This window comes from Drosophila erecta, unplaced genomic scaffold (assembly GCF_003286155.1).
Source record: "Drosophila erecta strain 14021-0224.00,06,07 unplaced genomic scaffold, DereRS2 tig00000021-arrow-pilon, whole genome shotgun sequence".
Taxonomy (NCBI): Eukaryota; Metazoa; Arthropoda; class Insecta; order Diptera; family Drosophilidae; genus Drosophila; species Drosophila erecta.
In genome coordinates this window covers 12,835,328-12,853,293 of record NW_020825198.1, presented here as the reverse complement: position 1 = coordinate 12,853,293, position 17,966 = coordinate 12,835,328, and the positions used below count along the sequence as shown (strand labels likewise).

The following is a 17,966-nucleotide window of genomic DNA, read 5'->3' as shown; positions in this document are numbered from 1 at the left end:
TTAAATACATTCCTGATTTTAAAGCTGGCAATTTGACGGTCATCACATCAAAAAAATTACAAAAAAATTAAAAAAAAATAAATTTCTAAATTTGAATGCAGATTTTTAAAAAATTGCGCCAGGATCATTTAGAGGTATGCCACTTAAAAATCCGATTAAGATAAGTTGAGTTATGGAGTATAGTACTTAGGACATTGGGATAATTTTCAGTTTTTTTGAATTTCTACAACATAATGCATCAGAAAAACTCTACGAGTAAAAAGTTGTACCTTATCGCGAAAATGTTTGTACATTGTGTTAATTTGGACATATCACTGAATTGAAAGATAGAAAGAGGTAGCTCCTTAAATTACGAAATGAGAAAAACATGTTCTTTGCTCTCATGTTCTTTAAGGCATAATAACTATCAAATATACTTTTAAATTATCTATTTTAGCGGCATAATAAGAATAATAAGATTTAGAACATGTACTTACTCTTATGTCCAATATAAGATGTTGTCATCACCAATGTCATTTATAATCGCAAACAAAATAGAAAACACTCTAGGTATTTCATGATTATAAAGAATTTTATTAAACGAGCTAAAATTATTTAGATTATGTGTTCCATATAGACGAAGTGTTTAGTGTGAAGTCTGTTAGACAATGAAAAACGTATCACAGTTTACAATCTTAATGCGCTAGTTTAGTATTAAGTGTTTAGCCTAAGCTTACATTGCGGTTTTCAGAAGAGAAACATTTGATCTGGTACTCTAGATACTCTTAGATACATAGATGCATAACTTGAATGAAACTTGAAGTTACTTAACACGCTAAACGGCTACAGTTAATATTACACAATCCGTCTGGCTCTTGCACGATCCCATAAAGTAGCTATACTCGTATATAGTCCAACATCCGATTAGTTGGTGAACTTCTTGAAGAGCGGCTTGAACATGGCCTCATTCCTTTGCAGTTGCGGCGACGAGGAGCTGCTGCTGCTGCTGTTCCCGCTGCTGTAGTCATCCCGCGGCGAGTACTCCCCCAATCTGGCCGAGAAGTTCATGGGGTAGCCGGTGGCGGGGAACCCAAAGGCGTTACTGCTGCGACAGGTAGCGGTCATAGGGACTTGAGAAGCGGTAGGCAGGAGACTCAAAGCTCCGCTCAGCACCTTCATATTCGGCGGAGTTTGGGGTGGAGTATCTGGTTGGGCTTCGAGAAACCCCATCGCCCGCTGACTCGCTGTGGATTGAGATTGCTGCTGCAGTTGCTGCTGCAGCTGCTGCTGCTGCGGATGCCGATTGTGGAACTGCAGCGGTATTGGTCCGCTCGAACTTCCCGTAGTATGGATGGTACCGCCCTGCTGCAACTGCTGCTGCTGCTGCTGCTGCTGCTGCGGGGGCATATTGCTGTAGGGGATACTGTTGCTCGTAGTATGCAGCTGCTGGGTCGTAGCCCCTAGAAAACCCCCGTAGGCCGTGGTGTGCGGCCTCAGGTATGGAGCTGCAGCCCCATTGAACAGCTGCTGATCTCGTCCTGCCTCCGGTGGCGGATACTGATGCTGCGCCTGCTGCTGCTGTTGCTGCTGCTGCTGCTGCAGCGGCATCGATTGGTGACCCATGTAAGCCGGCGGCGGTGTCTTGCAGCCAACTGTGTCGGCCAGACTCCAGATCTTCGGCTTGGTAGCTGGAATCGGCACGCCACAGTCCCGGCCTAGCTGGTTTTTTGGATCCCCAAGATCCGTCTGCAGTTTGGAGTTCTCCCCATGAAATGGCAACATACCGCCCTGCTGGCCTGCCTGATAGTAAGCGGGATGCTGATGATGATACGGTTGGTAGCCACCGGGATGACCGCTGGTGGAGCCACCTCCACCGGGGTAACCGCCACCACCACCACCACCACTTCCGGCTGCTGAATAGCCAAAGCCGGCACGCAGTATGTTCGCCTGACCGAGGCACTTTTGGTCCTCATCTATGGCATCCTCCTCCTCTTTGGTCTCATCTGGTTTAAAGAAACAGCAGCTGTAAGTAAGGTTTACACTTATGGAAACCCCTCCCCTAAGTATCCTATACCTTTGGCCAAACTGCCACTCTGGCTGCCCTTGCTCGGCTCCAAGTCCTCCTTGTCCTTCTCATCGTCCGATACCAAGGCATCATCATCGTCATCCGTGCGATTCTTCGGCTCCCACGTCATCTTGTTCTCCTTCTTCAGGCGACGACGCGCATTGGCGAACCAAGTGGACACCTGGGTGAGGGTCATCTTGGTGATGATGGCCAGCATGATCTTCTCGCCCTTCGTGGGATACGGGTTCTTCTTGTGCTCATTCAGCCAGGCCTTCAACGTGGCCGTGGACTCACGGGTGGCGTTCTTGCGACGAGCGGCCAGGTCGTAGCTGGCTCCATAGCTGGAATTAGAAACAAGCAATCCTCTGTTTAGAGAACAGATGCAACCAACATTATCGTATTTACAAAAGAAAGTCTTTTTAATTTATTGGTTTATTTATACCTAAGCATCAACTATTTACACTCTAAAAATTATATATTTTGTAAAAATTAAACTGTTATTTAGTCGTCTGTTACCAAAGTGATAAATTATTACTAAAAAGTAGCAATATAGCTATGTATTATAGCGTACATTTGAAACTAAAGTAATATAGAAATCCCTTAAATTCGTATTTATACCCGTCATACTCAACATTTAAAGGGGCGTTTAAAAAAAGAGCTTTGCACTCGTTGATGAAATTGCAGTGGTATTATCTTTCTAATTGCGTGGCCCCAAAAAAATAGTGGCAGCAGCGAAACATGGAAATTCATTAAAAATGCGGAAAACTCAAATTGATGTTTTCCTACAACCTACCACTGTTTCCCCCCAGGACCTCCGCGCTCTCGTCCTGCCAGTGTAATACAACGTCAAAATATTGTAAAACATAGTTGTGAAACAGGGCACGGCCACAAAAAGCAACAACATTGGACCGAAAAGAGCGTCTCCGGCAATAACGAGGAGGAAAAGTGGGTGCAACCGGGTGATCCAGTTGTACCCTCCACTCCACTGTGCCGCAGTTGCCAGTGCACTTATCGCATTTTTTCAAGCCACCAGAGGCATCTGTGGGGCATCTCCATCATCCGCCATTCGTCCTCTGCAATAATGGTCTTTGCTGGGTTGGTTTTGGTCCTGCCCCCATCAGAACTTCCTAGCTAAATTAAGCCCCAGCCCATCGCGAACTCCGCTGCACATCCGGCTCATCCGCTTTTCACTTTCGGGTTTTCCGCAAATCCTCCCAAGCCCCCAAACCCCCACTTCCAATCCCTTTTCGTCCTCCTATATTTTGCGTTTGGTCCTTTTTCATGGGATTTTTATGGAGCCACAATCAACAGTTTGTGTGCGGTGAATTTTACAACAAGATAAAGAACGAATCTCGGCCTCGCCGTCCGTCGAATGTAAATTCGACGTCCTTTCTCCGTGGTCCTTTCTCCTCCTGCTTTTTTCCCCACTTTTTTCTCCTCTTTTTGTATCTTGATTGCGTGCAATGTGCAGGATGTTCATAGTGATTAGCACAAGAGTTTGGAGGAGGACTCGTGAATTTTCATTCAGGCAACTAAGTGCGGTGTATGTCCTCCCTACAATCTGCGGTTTTTCGGGTTCAGGAAGGACTACTTCAAATAGCAGATGGAAGAATATATTAGGAAAACTACTTAAATTGGAACTACTAAGTAATTGTTTGAAAAATAATAAAATTATAAAAAATTAAATCCCTATCATTACTAAAGTGAACTATTTAGAATAAATGTTGACCAAGTCTGATATTTGAAGTTATTATTCAAAATAGTCTTCTACATAATAACACCCCAGCTAATAATATTGCGTCCGCCAAAGAGATCTTTCACTGTACCCCCCATGTAGTAAGATTTGTCCAATAACCGTGACCAGAGGTTGTGAAGCCCGTAATTTTCGGCACGTAACCCGGCTACATCGGCCAAAGGCGGAGCTATATAGCCGGGCTATATGATTATCGCGTAGTTCGGTAGACGTTCGGCAGATTCGACGGATCTGAAGCGAGTGATACGCTTTGTGGGCTTTTTGTGCTGTTATGTTTTACAAGCTAACAAACATCAATTTGTCCGTAATTGGCACGCATCCTATTTTTGTATTCGCCATATAATTGCAATGCCCGCCAATGTGCATGTGTACATGTGTACATGTGTCTGCGTTCTTTTGGCATAACTCGTAAACAAAATAAAAAAATGATTTGGCTGCTGTTGCTGCTGGCGGGCCATAATCTTGTTAACAAATCACATTCTTGTTCACACAAACACACGGACACGGCTATATGGTCACATATAGCCGCATATAGCGGTCGGCCGAATGGGCCGCGCTTATTAGTTTTAGACCGGCTTACACCCATTTACATTTCAGCTTTTGTTCGAGCCACATGCAATTTGGTTGGGAGCCACCAATTACGGCGGCCATTATCTCCGAGTTGCGATTTTCAGTGGCTGTCGGTCGCTCGCATTTCGCATTTCGAACAAATAACGCTGGCTGCCAGCCCAAATGACATTGGCTCCCGTGAGCAGACACGTTTCATGCCTGTCACTGGGTAATTACGTTGCCTGTCATTCCACCAACAACCACCCACCCACCCACTCACCACCTCCTCCTCACCCCCTCCCCCGTGTCGGTTTCGCCCCACCCTACAGAACCCTGCAATTGCCATCTGCCAGACAGACAGACATTCGTTCAGACAACACAGATAGACCGGCTGACTGTCAGTCAGTCAGTCAGTCAGTCAGATTTTCCACCTTTCCAGCGAGTTTCCCGCTCCGCAGTTCCCACTCCGTTGCCAATTTGTGACAATGGGCAAAACAAAGCGCAACCGTTGCTCTCTTAAATGTTTGTCAACCCGTGAAATGTACACGCCTACGCACAGAAAAAAATCATTACAAAAAATGTAGTAACAATATCATGTAATTTCTAATTACAGCTGTATATCTGGATTAAATCAAAAATATTATTCCAGTTTCTAGTTCTTTGTATAAAATGTGAAACCTATGAGTTCCAGTTACGAAGGTAGTCTTACTTTTACGTTATCAATTATTATTACTGTTCAAAAATATAAAGTCAAATATATATTAAATCACACTGCGAAATATAAGTTTCAAGTATAGATTCAAGTATAAGTTGATTTTTAAGTTCGCACTGATTCAAAAAGTTCTGCAACTACTTGAAATGCGGAGGCGCTGATGTTTTGGCATAATACTCATCGCTCCCGGCTTTTGATTGCGCTCTTTCGCTCAGTGTACTGCACATACAGGTCGCAATACATACAAACACCGGTAGATTGGTAAGTAAGTGCGTATGTGCCGCCGCTCAATATGGCGGCCAACATGGCGTTCATTTGCGGCTCACACCTCTCCGTCCCCCCCGCGGCCCACCTACCGGCCGCCCTGCCACCGGCCACCTGCCCCTTCCTCCATTCCCCCTCAGCACCGCCCCCCGCCAATCAACATGCATCGCTTACAACTCACTCACTCATTCATTCACTTAGCTGCAGCTCGATTTCATGGGCTTTCCGCACGCAAGCCGGGCCCAAACGAAAGCGAACCAAGCCAATCCACAGTCGACCAAACCAAACCAAACCAAACCATAGCGTCCAAGCCGACGGTCCAACGGGAAGCCGCAGCCGTTGCATGCCACTCAGCCTTTCAGCCTTTCAGCCGGCTCTTCCCCCGATTTGGGTTCGGAATGAGGGGACTCATGCCTCCTGTCCATCGAATCACTCCTGTGTACTCCTGTGTACTCTGCATACGTGTATATGTGCGTACGCACTTGTGTATGCACCCACGTGTGTACATACTTGGGGCTTAATGTATGTGCATACACAACAACAAATTCTCCATGTTTTTATATGCTCAAAATATTTATTTAATAGGTGCTAATTATACGGCACATTCCAGAAAATCACGCACTTACACGGTGAACAAAGTGCAGTGAATTCTGGTCGCACACTACGCAGTTCATTCACTTTTAAAAGAAGGTTCCTAACTTCAACATTTCCATATAAATACTAATTTAAGTAAAACTCTTAAAAAATTGATTTTTTTATTAAAGTCTTTTCTCGAAGTTACTTTAGAAATGATTGTATAGAGGCACATAAACCGCTGTAATAATTACGTTTCCATCATATTTGAACATAGGCCCACTTGTTTAACAAATGATTAATGACCCCAACTTTCTTTCAGTGCAAGCCACACATCTGTATACCTTTGAAGCGCAGTGTATGTTGTGCGTTGTGCGCACTGGCGTGCAATTAACTGCTATTATTTTTGCAGCAATCATAAATAAATAATTTCGCGCTCTCATACAATTTCGAACAATTCAAATTTTATTATCGCCCGTCCCTGCGGCAATTGCGCCATTTCATTGGTCGGGGGAAAATCGAGGGAAATCGTAGGAAAACGCAGGAAAAGTGAGGAAAAGCGAGGAGGGCAGGGCAACGCAGCCGCCGCAGGCAATTAAATTCAAATCAATTTCAAGTACTCGCAAATATTTTGTAATTAATTATGGGTGCCCAATTGCATTTGATATCGCCCGACCCCATCCATTTCACTTCGGCTAAAAGGCTTTCTATTTATTTTCTATTAGACGCCATTAATTATGCACGCAATTGTGCCACTTTTTTAGATATCTAATTAAATTAAATCGAATGAAATTACGGAGGCTTACCCGTAGGCCGACATGGGATCGTAGGAGTAGTAGCCCGTAGTGGGCTGAAGTCCAGCTGAGGTCCAAGCTCCCATCTCAGCTCCCGCGCCCGAGTCCTTCAGTCCGTACGGATTGCTCTGAAAAAGGAGAAACGATGGTGAATATCCCAAGATGCGGTAAGAGCATGGAATTGAGTTATTAGCGAACACGGCATTTTCCCACAGTTTTCGAAGTTGACAATTTTGTTAACATGGAATCTATAATTTGGCAACATATTTCGCAGGCCGAGCGGCGAACAAGCAAATGCCCAGATGTTGGCCATATTTTAGAGCCAAAGATACACGGAACGATACAGAAAAATACATAATTTAAGGCAGACAAAATTCGGTATATGGTTCGAGTATTATCTAAGTCGAAGCGCCGATTATTGTTATTAGATTTGAAAGCGGTTAAGTCCAAAAAAAATAGAAAAAGCCCGAACACTTTGAATTTTAATTTGGCTCGATTTCTGTTTGTGGCACGCTGCGATTTATGCCCTCGGAAAATGACAGCCGGATTTATGAGCGGCAACTATTGGCCAGATCGCCGTCCAATCTGGTTGGCCCTGTCGAGCCGGGCTTTTGTGCGAGCTCTTGATTTATGAAACGGTATTAACATTTTTAATTGCTTAACATCATGTATGCCGTTGTTTATTAATTTTTCACCCCACCCCTTTCTTTCATTATGGCCAGAAAACCGCCGCCGCCGCCGCCGCCGAGTGACAAATATATTTATCAAAATGTCGTATGTACACATGTATGTGTATATACGAACAGGTATTGGAATCGCCCTACACCAGATTTATTTGCCCAATCGAAGCGATTGGTGTGGAAATGTCAGAAGTGAGATTTTGCTAGATCTCTTCCCCCCTCCCCAGAGGAAATGAACTCGGTTATTAACACCTCCGAAATTCGAAATTCGAAATTCCGACGACATCTTATCGAGGCAACTCCGAGATATTTTCTTAATTAAAAGTATGCGCTTCGAGACGACCGATAAAAACAGACACTCGCTCAGGTGCGAGACAAGAAAACCAAAATACAGACAAAAAGAGGAGAAAAATAAAGAACGAATGAATTTCCTGTTGTTGTAAATAACAATTTAACATGACACTTTGGTGGCTGCCGCTGCCAGTCCCGCCCCATTTCCTCCGCTTTTCCTCTCCTTTCCCGGGCTTTCCCTTTTCCCTCTCACATCACCTCCATCTGAAGGAGGTTTTCTTTGAAGTACTCGTCGAGAGCCGCCCAAGTTGATTAGACCCTGTGTTCGTCCATATTAATTAGATCGTTCAAACTAATGTGCTTATTACAGCACTCGTAAACATCGGGGAAATACTGTTGACAAAGTCGGACAAGTGTCTTAAGATTTCTCGAAATTAGGAGCAATTTATGAAGAGTGATTCTTTAAATTGAGGGGAGTTATTATGGGTAAGAACGTATAAATATGCCAGGGAGATACCTTGGTATTTATAGGATTGGATAAAGTTAACAACTGGAAATGAGCGTTAAACATAACTTCAGACTAAACTTTGTCAAAATTTTCGAAATGTTTTTGAGTGCTTTTGGCAGCCTTTGCAAATTAAGAGGTTCGATTAAATATTGCCAACACATTTCTCGACAAATAGTCGAGATACTAAGATACTTGTGCACCCAAGCCACGTCGATGAAAATATTTATCTGGTGTGCGATGCGGCAACATGATGTCCTTATAAAACACTTGCTCGGTTATTTGGGCACTTCTAGCTAAGCCTATCCATCTCGGGCAGTTAGTTATTTGCCAAGGCTAAATACTGTCCACATTGTTGTTATACATATTGTTGCCAATTTTGTGTGTTTGTTTGTTTGCTTGCGTTGGCCTTTCATTCAGGCCAGCAGCCTGAAAAGCACAGCAAAAGCAAAGCAAAGCAGCAGCAAGCACAGTGTGTTTTGCTTCAGTCATGCTGTGCTCGTGTACATTTCAGCGGTCACTTAAAGACTATACGAGCACAGCTGGGGACACAATAATAGGAATAAAACAAAAAAAATGTAAAAGAAGGAAATCAGGCAAATATTTCCCTATAAATTATAAAATAATTTTAGTAATAACAAAAAAAGTAATTCCTTTAAAAGAAAAATACCTAGAAATAGAAAAAGGCATTGTTTCACAGTTTTTTTAACATTATTTTATAGCACTACGTATTGAAAAATCGCTAAATAAACTTGCTTATAATATTATATTATATTAAGTGTTACTTAAGAACACTTTTATATTTTCAATGATTAAACGTGTTATAGTTAAATGATTTGATTTAATTTTCAAGCACATACATATATATTTAAGCTTCCTATTTGCTGACCAGAAATGTGAAATTTTTATAAATTACTTAGCTGTGGAGATTTAAAAATTGTTCAGGATATCCTCAAACAGTTTTGCTAGTATAATAAATAGCTTTGGCAGCCAAAGTACTGCTATTACTATTTCTGCCCCCCACTGTGTGGGCGCTCACACACACAGCGACATAAGCTTGATTAGCCCACACATACACGAAGAGAGTGGAGTGTAATTGAGGCCATGGGGCAATATGTTTTGTTACCAATGATTTTGCCTTTCTTTATGCAAAGTATCGAATATCGCAATGGAAGTCGGCAGTTGTCAGTTTGCAGGGAACCGGCGGAGTAAACGGGCTTATAAATTAGGTAGATGGATAGACGGCGATAGAAAAGGATTGGCCATCGGGGGGATGGAACTCGGACTGGGTACGGGTATGGGTATGGGTATGGGTATGGGTTGGCTATGGAATTGAGTCCCAGAGAAACTAAACCCCCGATACGGAGCCAAATGAGGTTTGACTGAGCTTCAGTCAGCCATAATGATAATTCGATTTAGTCGACTGCATTGACAAGCCATCGATGTTGCTGCTTTGTAGTTTTGTTGTCGTTGTCGTTGTCGTTGTTTTTGTCTCCCTCCTAAGCTGCGGACAAAAGCCACTGACTACACAATTAAAGTCATACGTTGAGATAATCCATTTAGCCCTCTGGCCCATGGCTCTTGGCCAACACACTCGGAAAAATAAGTACGCTCATTTGTAAGTGACCTAATTGATTGATGCAAAAATATCATTGCACGGATTCACTTCATGCCAAAGGTCAATATTAATCCACTACAATAAATATTAAAAAAAAAAGCTAAACAGATTTAAATAACATAAATTCCCTTGATTTATAAACAATATTTTTGGGTATGTAAAAGCTTTTCAAATTTGTGGTTAGTTATGCCCCCCTAAGTTATTCAAGTGCACTCACCAGCGGCGAGTAGAAGGCAGAGCTGTCCACTCCGATGCTCTGGTAGGGATTCTGGTCCGTGGAGGGGTACGGCGTTCCGTAGACGCCGACGCTGGCCGCCGGGAGGCGGGAGTAGCTGGAGAGGGCGAGGCGGGCGGAGTCGTACTGGCAGGAGCAGACCGTCTGACCCGACACCGGGTCGGTCATTATGGGCCGCCCGTTCTCGCAGCAGGATCCACCAACGCCGCCACCAACACCACCACCACCACCAGCACCACCGGCAGTGGGCGTCGTGCCCACGCCGCTGCCGTCCAGGGAGCCACCGGCGGCCAGATCCGCTGGTCCTACTCCGCCCGCCGAGGATCCACCTCCTGCTCCAACCACCGTCGCCGCATTCGAGTTCTGCGAAAGCGCATTGGGACTCAGCGCCCCCGAGGAGGCATCTCCGCCAGCTCCGCCCGGCGGCTGGCTGCCCTGACAATCCTGACCTCCCGTGGGGCTCATCGCCGGGGCGTTTGTCATCACCAGCGCCTCGTTCACATTCACATTCACGTTCACGTTCGCGGAAGCGTCCTCCGTCGGCTGGACACTTGGCGGCAGGAGCTGCAAGAGATCGGATGGGAGGAGGCTCTTCAGTGCAAGTTCGTCGCAAATTGAAACACAAATTCGGCTTTTCAGCCGCTTATCGCATGGGTATATTAAGGTGAATACACGGGCAAAAATCAATCTCTCCTTTAAATAATTCATTATTCTAAAAAGTTTTAATCTTTTTCTTTATTCTTGCTAAAAATGGAGTTCCCCCGAATTATATAGTGATATAAAATGCATATCGGATATGCCTTTATTGACTGTGCCAGCTAAACTAATGATGTCCAAAATTGAGTTGACAGTATCGGAATCATATTATATTTTTCCCCTGTGCAGGTACTTCAAAACTCGAAAAGCAGTCGACTGATAGCCTTAAGTGATATATAAACACACATCGCCACTGGTTTACATAACTAATGCATGTTAATCAAGGGGCCATTTTAATTTTTATTTCAAACACCAAAGGCTGATGATCGAGAAATATTTTCCCTCGGCTGCAAAAGGGTCATTTTGAACACCTTACAGAGATACGAACCTGCGATAAAACCCCACACTCACTGCTCGAGGAGGTGGGGCTTCCGAGAAAGCCCCAATCATTGTGCCATTGAATGAAAATATTTCATTTCGAACACAAACTCTGTCCCTAAACTGACAGTGTTTATCTCAAACATTTCGCCAATGAATTAGTTTATTGCGCTGCTCAAGTGATAAGATAGTTTTCGTTGATGGGTCTAAAAATGTTCCTACCACAGAGGGCTACCTAATGATTTCTGTCACTTTTTTATTTAGCAGTGGAATAGTATAGTATATTATATAGTATAATGATATTTAAGTCTCCTATTATATTTCAAATAAAGTAAAGTTTTTAAGTGGTCCAAAAGTGAAGTATTTAAAAAAGATTTTGTGCCTTTAAGTAACCAATATTTTGTGCCTCTAAGTGCGCAATACTTTGTCAGTACTAGCTAGAAAATTGAGCGGTAATTTAATAATTATCTAAACTATCCCTGAACAGCTGCATAAACTAGATGTCAACTTGTTCGCCAAGAGGCGAGGATGAAAACCTGCCTGGGAGTAGATGCCTCCACCATCTCGGCACAGGAAACGCACGTCCATGTATAATGGCTAATTTTCTGCAGCATAATGCCGAGTAAGTCATGCTAACTGCCGTACTGGAAACTTCATAAATATTGATGTCCGGCAATGTTGTTTACCCACCCCATATCATCATCGCATGTACCTGGGCCATCCTCCTACTGAGGACACCAAATCCGCCTGAATCGCTGGGTAATTGCGAATTTAATTCGAAAAATCGACAGTAGGCCCATTACAAGATGCATCGATAACATGTAAGCGAATATGGTGTTAACACACAATCAATGCCACTGGCCACTGGCCACTGGACACTGGAAAGCGCAGAAGCTGGACGGGATTCATAATCCCGCGGCGATTAAGTTCCCTTAATCAATGGAGAGCTCTGGTGTGGAGTGGAGTGGAGTAAGTTCAGGATTCGCGAACTTTGCGAACGCTGCAATGGCGGCCAGATCAATTACCCAGCAAATCGATTTCAAGTGGCGGATCGGGAACGGGGGCAACCTGATGTGATGTCCTCCATCTTTACAGTGGAGCTTCGCCTATGGCATGCGCCACTCACTTGGCAATTAATATGCAAAATGCGGCAAGCCCATGAAGCCAGTTCTCTGGGGGCATTTTGAAAAATGCCAGAAATCAATGAGGGTGTGGCAGCCGACGCCTATAGGTCCGCACCAGACCGACTTTTCGGACCCATCCAAGATCGGATCGATATGGATATGGATGCCTGGAGACGATGCAGATGGAGATGGAGGAGTGGGGCAACATGCTGGCGAAGGCTTCTGAAAATTACCGCGGGCAATCTGCAAAACGAGCGGACTGCTTCAATTTCCACAGTCTGATGTCTGGAAGTTTGAAGTCTGGAAGTCCTGAAGTGCTGAAGTCTGGAATCTAAAGACTTCAGTCTTCTGGGCGAAAATATCGGAGCACCGAACCCATAATTAAGTTGAGTGCTCCGCCTGATGGACAGCTACAAATTGATCGAAATGCCCAGCAAAAGGTCATAATATCTGGGCAGCAACAATTTTAACAATTTTAGCCCGGCTTACACGGCTTCTGTGGCGAAATTCGCGGTCAAAACTTAAATGCAGCCACCAAAACGCATAATTATTCCGCGTCATTAACATAATCTGACAATAGAACCTTCTTCTTTGCCCGAAAATCGCAGCACATGCATATTATTTTATAATTATCAGATGCGATCGATTCCAGATTGATCCTCCTCGAATTCAGCAGGTGAGTGATCCACTAGAAGGTCGATTATTAATTATAAAGGAAAACATTTTTTCTTCTTTTTTTTGAGTCGTGCTGGAGCGCACAAATAATAGAATTTCGAGGCCAAGATCGCTGACTATATATAGGGACATCGAAAAAAACGAAATATGAAAACGCACAGCCATTTATCAAAATTTTACAAATGAATGATTCAGTTGTTTTATTTTTTTTTTGTTTTGTTTTTTCCACCATGCCGCGTGATTTTAATTAGTAAAAAGCAAATACATTTCGCTCGATCTGTATGGGAATGTTCAGCGATCGAAAGGAGGAGGCTGTGCTCAGCGTTCCCAGAGTTTCTCGGCACAACAATATGAGAATTATGACAACTGATCTGATAGGCGACACCATATAGGGAGCTCTATGCGCCTGCCAGATTCCTCAGCTCCTTGAGCGAATGCATTATTCATGAGGCAGAGGACTCCATTCCTGCAGTACCTTTCCGCTTGGAGGTAGCGCCAGTGGTCCAGTGGTCCAGTGGGCCATGTGAATTGGCCACGTCTTCGCATGGAACGTGGACCTTTCGATGTTGGCAGTTGGAGGATGCAGACGACGACGACTGGCAGGCGACAGTGCGCAGATAAGATCTGCTGGCCATGTGTGTGCCCAGTGAGCAGCAGTGCCAGTAACCAGTAAGCAGTAACCAGTAACCAGTACCCAATGCCCAATGCCAGATACCCAACTTCTGAGTCCCAGTCCAGTTTCAATGGCTTTGGAAATTTCTGTGAATCGCAAACGCAGCGATCTAATCGCAACTTGTATCTCGTGGGTCCACCAAAGCTGCCAGGCTACCGCGCTTCTGCATCGAGTCCCTCCCCCGCGACAATCTCCTCCAGATGACCAAGTTGATAGCACCGGACTGTAAGCGCCACTTGGAGCGGCTCAACCTCAACCTCACCATCACCATCACCCTCGCCGCCAATGTAAAGTAGATCAGGGAGGACCCAAGTCATTGGTCCATCGATCGTTCGGTGGGCTCCCGATGCTATCCTATCTGCCATCTCCAGAATCAATGGATGCTCCTCACGTAGCCACCGGGGCATTCCCAGGGCCTGCCCTCAGCTGTCACTTTACGGTTATGAATTTTATGATTTACGATCGCCGCAATTGAATTTTATTGACTTTTCAACAGTTTCACCTGAGCGTGCCTCAATCGGCACCTCCCATCGTCTTGGCCTTCTGATTGCCAAGGCTTTTCCCTTTTTTCTTTTTTTTTCTTTGCTTTCGTTTTCGACTTTGGTTAATTGGACTCGTGTGGTCCGAAATGGGAAAGACGCCAGAGTTCTGCGGAGGAAGAACCAAGCAATTGGTAACCAAGTATTATAGCCTGGGAAATTAAAGTCTGGCCCATACAAACTCAATTAATAGCAAATTCCATTTGCTCTAGGCCTTTCAATACCCTCTACCCCTTTTGTAATCCATCTCAATATTTTGCAAATATTGTAGTTGCACCTGCATCCTCGTAATTTTTTGCAAAATCTTTAAGGCACCGAGCAGTTTTTGTGTCAGTTTTGAAGGTTGACAAAAACGCCTGATTCCTTCGAGTGCCTTTTTCTCAGGCCATTTATCAGCCATCTGATTTATTATGCTTTTTTGCTGGCTTTCTACCAATTTACTGTCATAAACATGGAAAAAGTTTGCCCAAGCAGCTGTTTTTGCTGCTTAGTTAAAAGTCAGAAAGCGCTAAAATCAAAGACTTTTAGCGGTTTTGCCCTGTAGTGGGTCCTCAAGATCAAATAATCGGATAGCTGTGACTGCAGTCGGTGGAGTACTCAGTTGAAAGTTGGTGGTAAGGATCGCAAACTTATAAGTGGTCTTAACCAAATAAACTTTAAACCAAACCAAGCTTAAGAAATTAATTTCATGTAGTTATTATCGGCTAACGAGTTCAGTTGTTATGATAAGCCACAATCCAGAAAAGATAGTGAAATTAAAAATGTGTACGAATAAAAATGATGACTATAGACAAATTGAATTTAAACATGATTTTGCAATGCTTTCTACTTGTAACTTCGGTTTTTTAATTACTTCATAAATAAAAGCTGTTAATAGTATTATGAAAACCATGAATCTTTGAGTGAATCATAATTATAATCTGTTGATTGTATCAGTCTAATGAATAATATGGACTTTAATTAGGATCTCATTTCTAAGTTAACAGACATTTTCCTTCATCTGGTTATCTTGAGATCCCCTGTGGCTTAATGAATATGAATAACCATCATATAGTATGTACATCTAGATCTGACTGATTAGGAGACCCACCTGCGAGGCCGACGGAAAGCCTCCGTATCCGAATTGTGTGTAGGCAGCCATTTCGCTATATGACTATACGACTATATAAGACCTAGTCTTAAGATACTCTCTCTCTCTCTCTCTCTCTCTCTCGTGGGCAGTCTGCTGAAGGATATGTGGTGGAGCTGCTACATCAAACGATGTGCTTAGCGGGTTAACAGCTCAGTTTCGACTGGGTGTGTTCACAGTGGGCACTGGCACGATAACGACCATAACGACATTGGGCCAACCGAAAGTATCTCGTGGATTTTTTAGGTATTTGCAGTTGTATCTGTCACTGGCGGCGTATTTCCGTTAGGATTATTTGGCTAGCACTCGCAAAACGCGGCGGCAACGAGAAATCGACGAAATATCGACGGCAAAAACGCGGCGCTCTAGCACACGCTCCCTTTCACATGTGCACCTTATAACGTTCGAACACGAACTGGTTGCGAATGCCGTTGCTGTTGGCCGTGTTGCTGCTGTTGCTGCTGTTGCTGGTGTTGCTGTTGGGGCGCATTCCGCTGCAGTTGGCGCGGGAGCGGGACAACGCTATGCTGCGCCCCCCAGAGGAGAAGAGGAATGCCGCTCGCCTTGGAGCGCGCAACAAAACAATGAAGAGCCGGCAGACTGGAAGTGCTAGCACTTTCGGGCAACGCCCACCCGGTTCTCCGGTTTTGTATGGTGGTGGCATTTGGGCCGCTCTCTCCGCAATTCCAATCCGATTCCCCGCCAGCAGCTCGTATTCGCGGCACACACTGGAAGCGAGGCCATCGCAACCACCAATCATGGTGCTCCATGGACTTCGGCTGGCTGATTTAATGGACAGGTGCGAGGTCGCCAGGCAGAAGAAAGCAGAGGAAAAAAAGAATACAAATGAAATGGGGGGAAGGGAACGGGAAGCGGAGGGGAACGCGTTTTCACAACTGTCGATGGTCTTGTTTTCCCCACAATTCCCGGCAACGCCCATTTGTTGTGTTTGGCTAGTCATTTGTTTGTTTACTTTTCACAACTGTGAGCCCATCGCACTGGAAGTGCATGCGATCGCCAGCTGGAAGTGGCAACAAAGTGCTGCGGTGGCCAAAAGTGGCGACACAAATGCGTTAATAAGATCAGCAAATTCCAAGGCACTCGCACTGCACTTATCGTCTGTCATCATCTTTATCGCTGAATTGCGCTAGAGTTAACTCCCATTATCGATCCTCACTAATTAATCACTCCTAATCGGGTTTGTATGAAACATTTCCAGCGATCTTCGTTTAAATATCATGCCACTTGAATACCAGTTACTCGAAATATCAACAAGGTTTTAACTTTTTATAGAAGGAATAGATATCCTTACTCAAGCAGTCATCATTTCTACTTTTAAAGCTTTCGTAATACATTTAGCATATGTATATATAATATATATTGTGGCAATTGAATTTTAACGAACCTATGAAATGAGCATCTTAGAAGAATTTTTCTACATTTTCGATGTCTTGGCAAAGAGAACTTATTTGTAACACAGTGAGCAGACAATTAAGACACCAACTAAACCAATTGGTATGCTACTTAAATATGCTAGCCAATTAATCTCGCCCACTTAAAATCTCCTCTAGTACACAACCAAATTTAATTGCAATTAAATAGCATTTGACGTGTTTCCGAAAAACAAGAAAACACTGACCTAATTTTTTTGACGAATTGCACGCAACGAATGTTTCTGCACATACATATGTTGTAAATTGAAAAAAAGATTTTTCTGATATATATTTAGAGATAACTTAAACCTCATGTGCTTTGCAGCAAATTCGGTATTTTAGGAAATCATAAAAATATATTATGCTCAGAAAATTGACTGTCAAATTTAGGGCAAGGAATGGCACACTTATTATGAACTTTTAACTATATTTAAAAAACAAATAAGTTTAGTGGGTGCAGAGTACCCATGAGCACGTGAAAGTGGTGGTTGTGGAAAAGTTTCGCTATTAATGCGCACTAACATATTTGGACATCCGCTTTACGATCTATTTTTTACGATTACGATTCTCCGGCAGGATGAAGGACACCCAGGACACGCATTCCGGAAGTGGAGTGGCATCTCCGGCGAGAGTCCGCCGTGGATGTGATGCGATATGATGTGCCGTGAGGTAAACCTCAAATGTTTTTGCGGGTGCCGCGGATGTTGGCAAGCTTGTTTGCAGCGTGTTTCTGTTTGTTCTCGTTTTTTTGGTTTTTTTACGTTTGTTTATTTTTATGATAATGTAATAAAAGCAAATTAAGCTATAAAACCGAAAAAGTGCGACTTACACGATGGAATTGCGCCATAAGGTCTGGGCGTGTCCTCACCTCGCTCCGCACAAGATATATGTGTGGATGGAACGATCCACGTGGTGCGAATGGAAGTGTGGGTGGAGTTCGGAGTACGAAGTGGCTACGGCGAGTGGGTGTGGGTTTGGGTGTGGGTGGGTGGTTCTGGGGTGGTGCACCACCCACCGCGGCCAGCATCGCCGGAAAATGAGAGCAGCGTGTTAGCTCAAAGCAACAAATGACCAAAGCTGTTGCCCCTGCCAAACCCAAACGTGAATTAATTCCAAGGGAAGCCAAGTCATGACGAGGCCAAAGGCAAAACCCAGCGGCAACTGCACTTGGCCAAAATGGGGAACTATTTCCAGAACCCTCGATAATTTTATGTTCTTGATATTTTACAAGAAGCTATTGACTAAAAGTAGTCAATTTGCTTTAAGAGTTGGCTAAGCCATACATAATTACATGTTGTTTT

General features: G+C 43.9%; 1 protein-coding gene across 2 annotated transcripts; it reads right to left on the bottom strand.

Moving 5' to 3' along the window:
- Positions 1-555: 555 nt before the first annotated feature.
- On the bottom strand, positions 556-15,757 carry LOC6545175 (homeobox protein araucan). Of its 2 annotated transcripts, none has more exons than XM_026977647.1 (5): positions 15,194-15,757; positions 10,001-10,582; positions 6,702-6,817; positions 2,054-2,409; positions 556-1,982 (listed from the first exon to the last, which is right to left on the bottom strand). In XM_026977647.1, the coding sequence occupies exons 1-5, from the start codon at positions 15,242-15,244 to the stop codon at positions 904-906; spliced, it is 2,184 nt and encodes a 727-aa protein (XP_026833448.1). In that variant the 5' UTR covers positions 15,245-15,757; the 3' UTR covers positions 556-903. The 2 variants fall into 2 exon arrangements, with proteins under 2 accessions (XP_026833448.1, XP_001972561.2); XM_001972525.3 differs by having other exon boundaries at positions 2,054-2,385; positions 15,194-15,756.
- Positions 15,758-17,966: the final 2,209 nt, after the last annotated feature.

What these genes read in the sequence shown, in the direction of transcription:
- LOC6545175 (XM_026977647.1), bottom strand. Translation starts at nt 15,244, where the DNA reads ATGGCTGCCTACACACAATTCGGATACGGAGGCTTTCCGTCGGCCTCG. An exon ending in CTGCCTTCTACTCGCCGCTG is followed by an intron (nt 6,818 to 10,000) that starts GTGAGTGCACTT and finishes CTCCTTTTTCAG; the next exon opens with AGCAATCCGTACGGACTGAA. An exon ending in GATCCCATGTCGGCCTACGG is followed by an intron (nt 2,410 to 6,701) that starts GTAAGCCTCCGT and finishes TTCTCTAAACAG; the next exon opens with AGGATTGCTTGTTTCTAATT.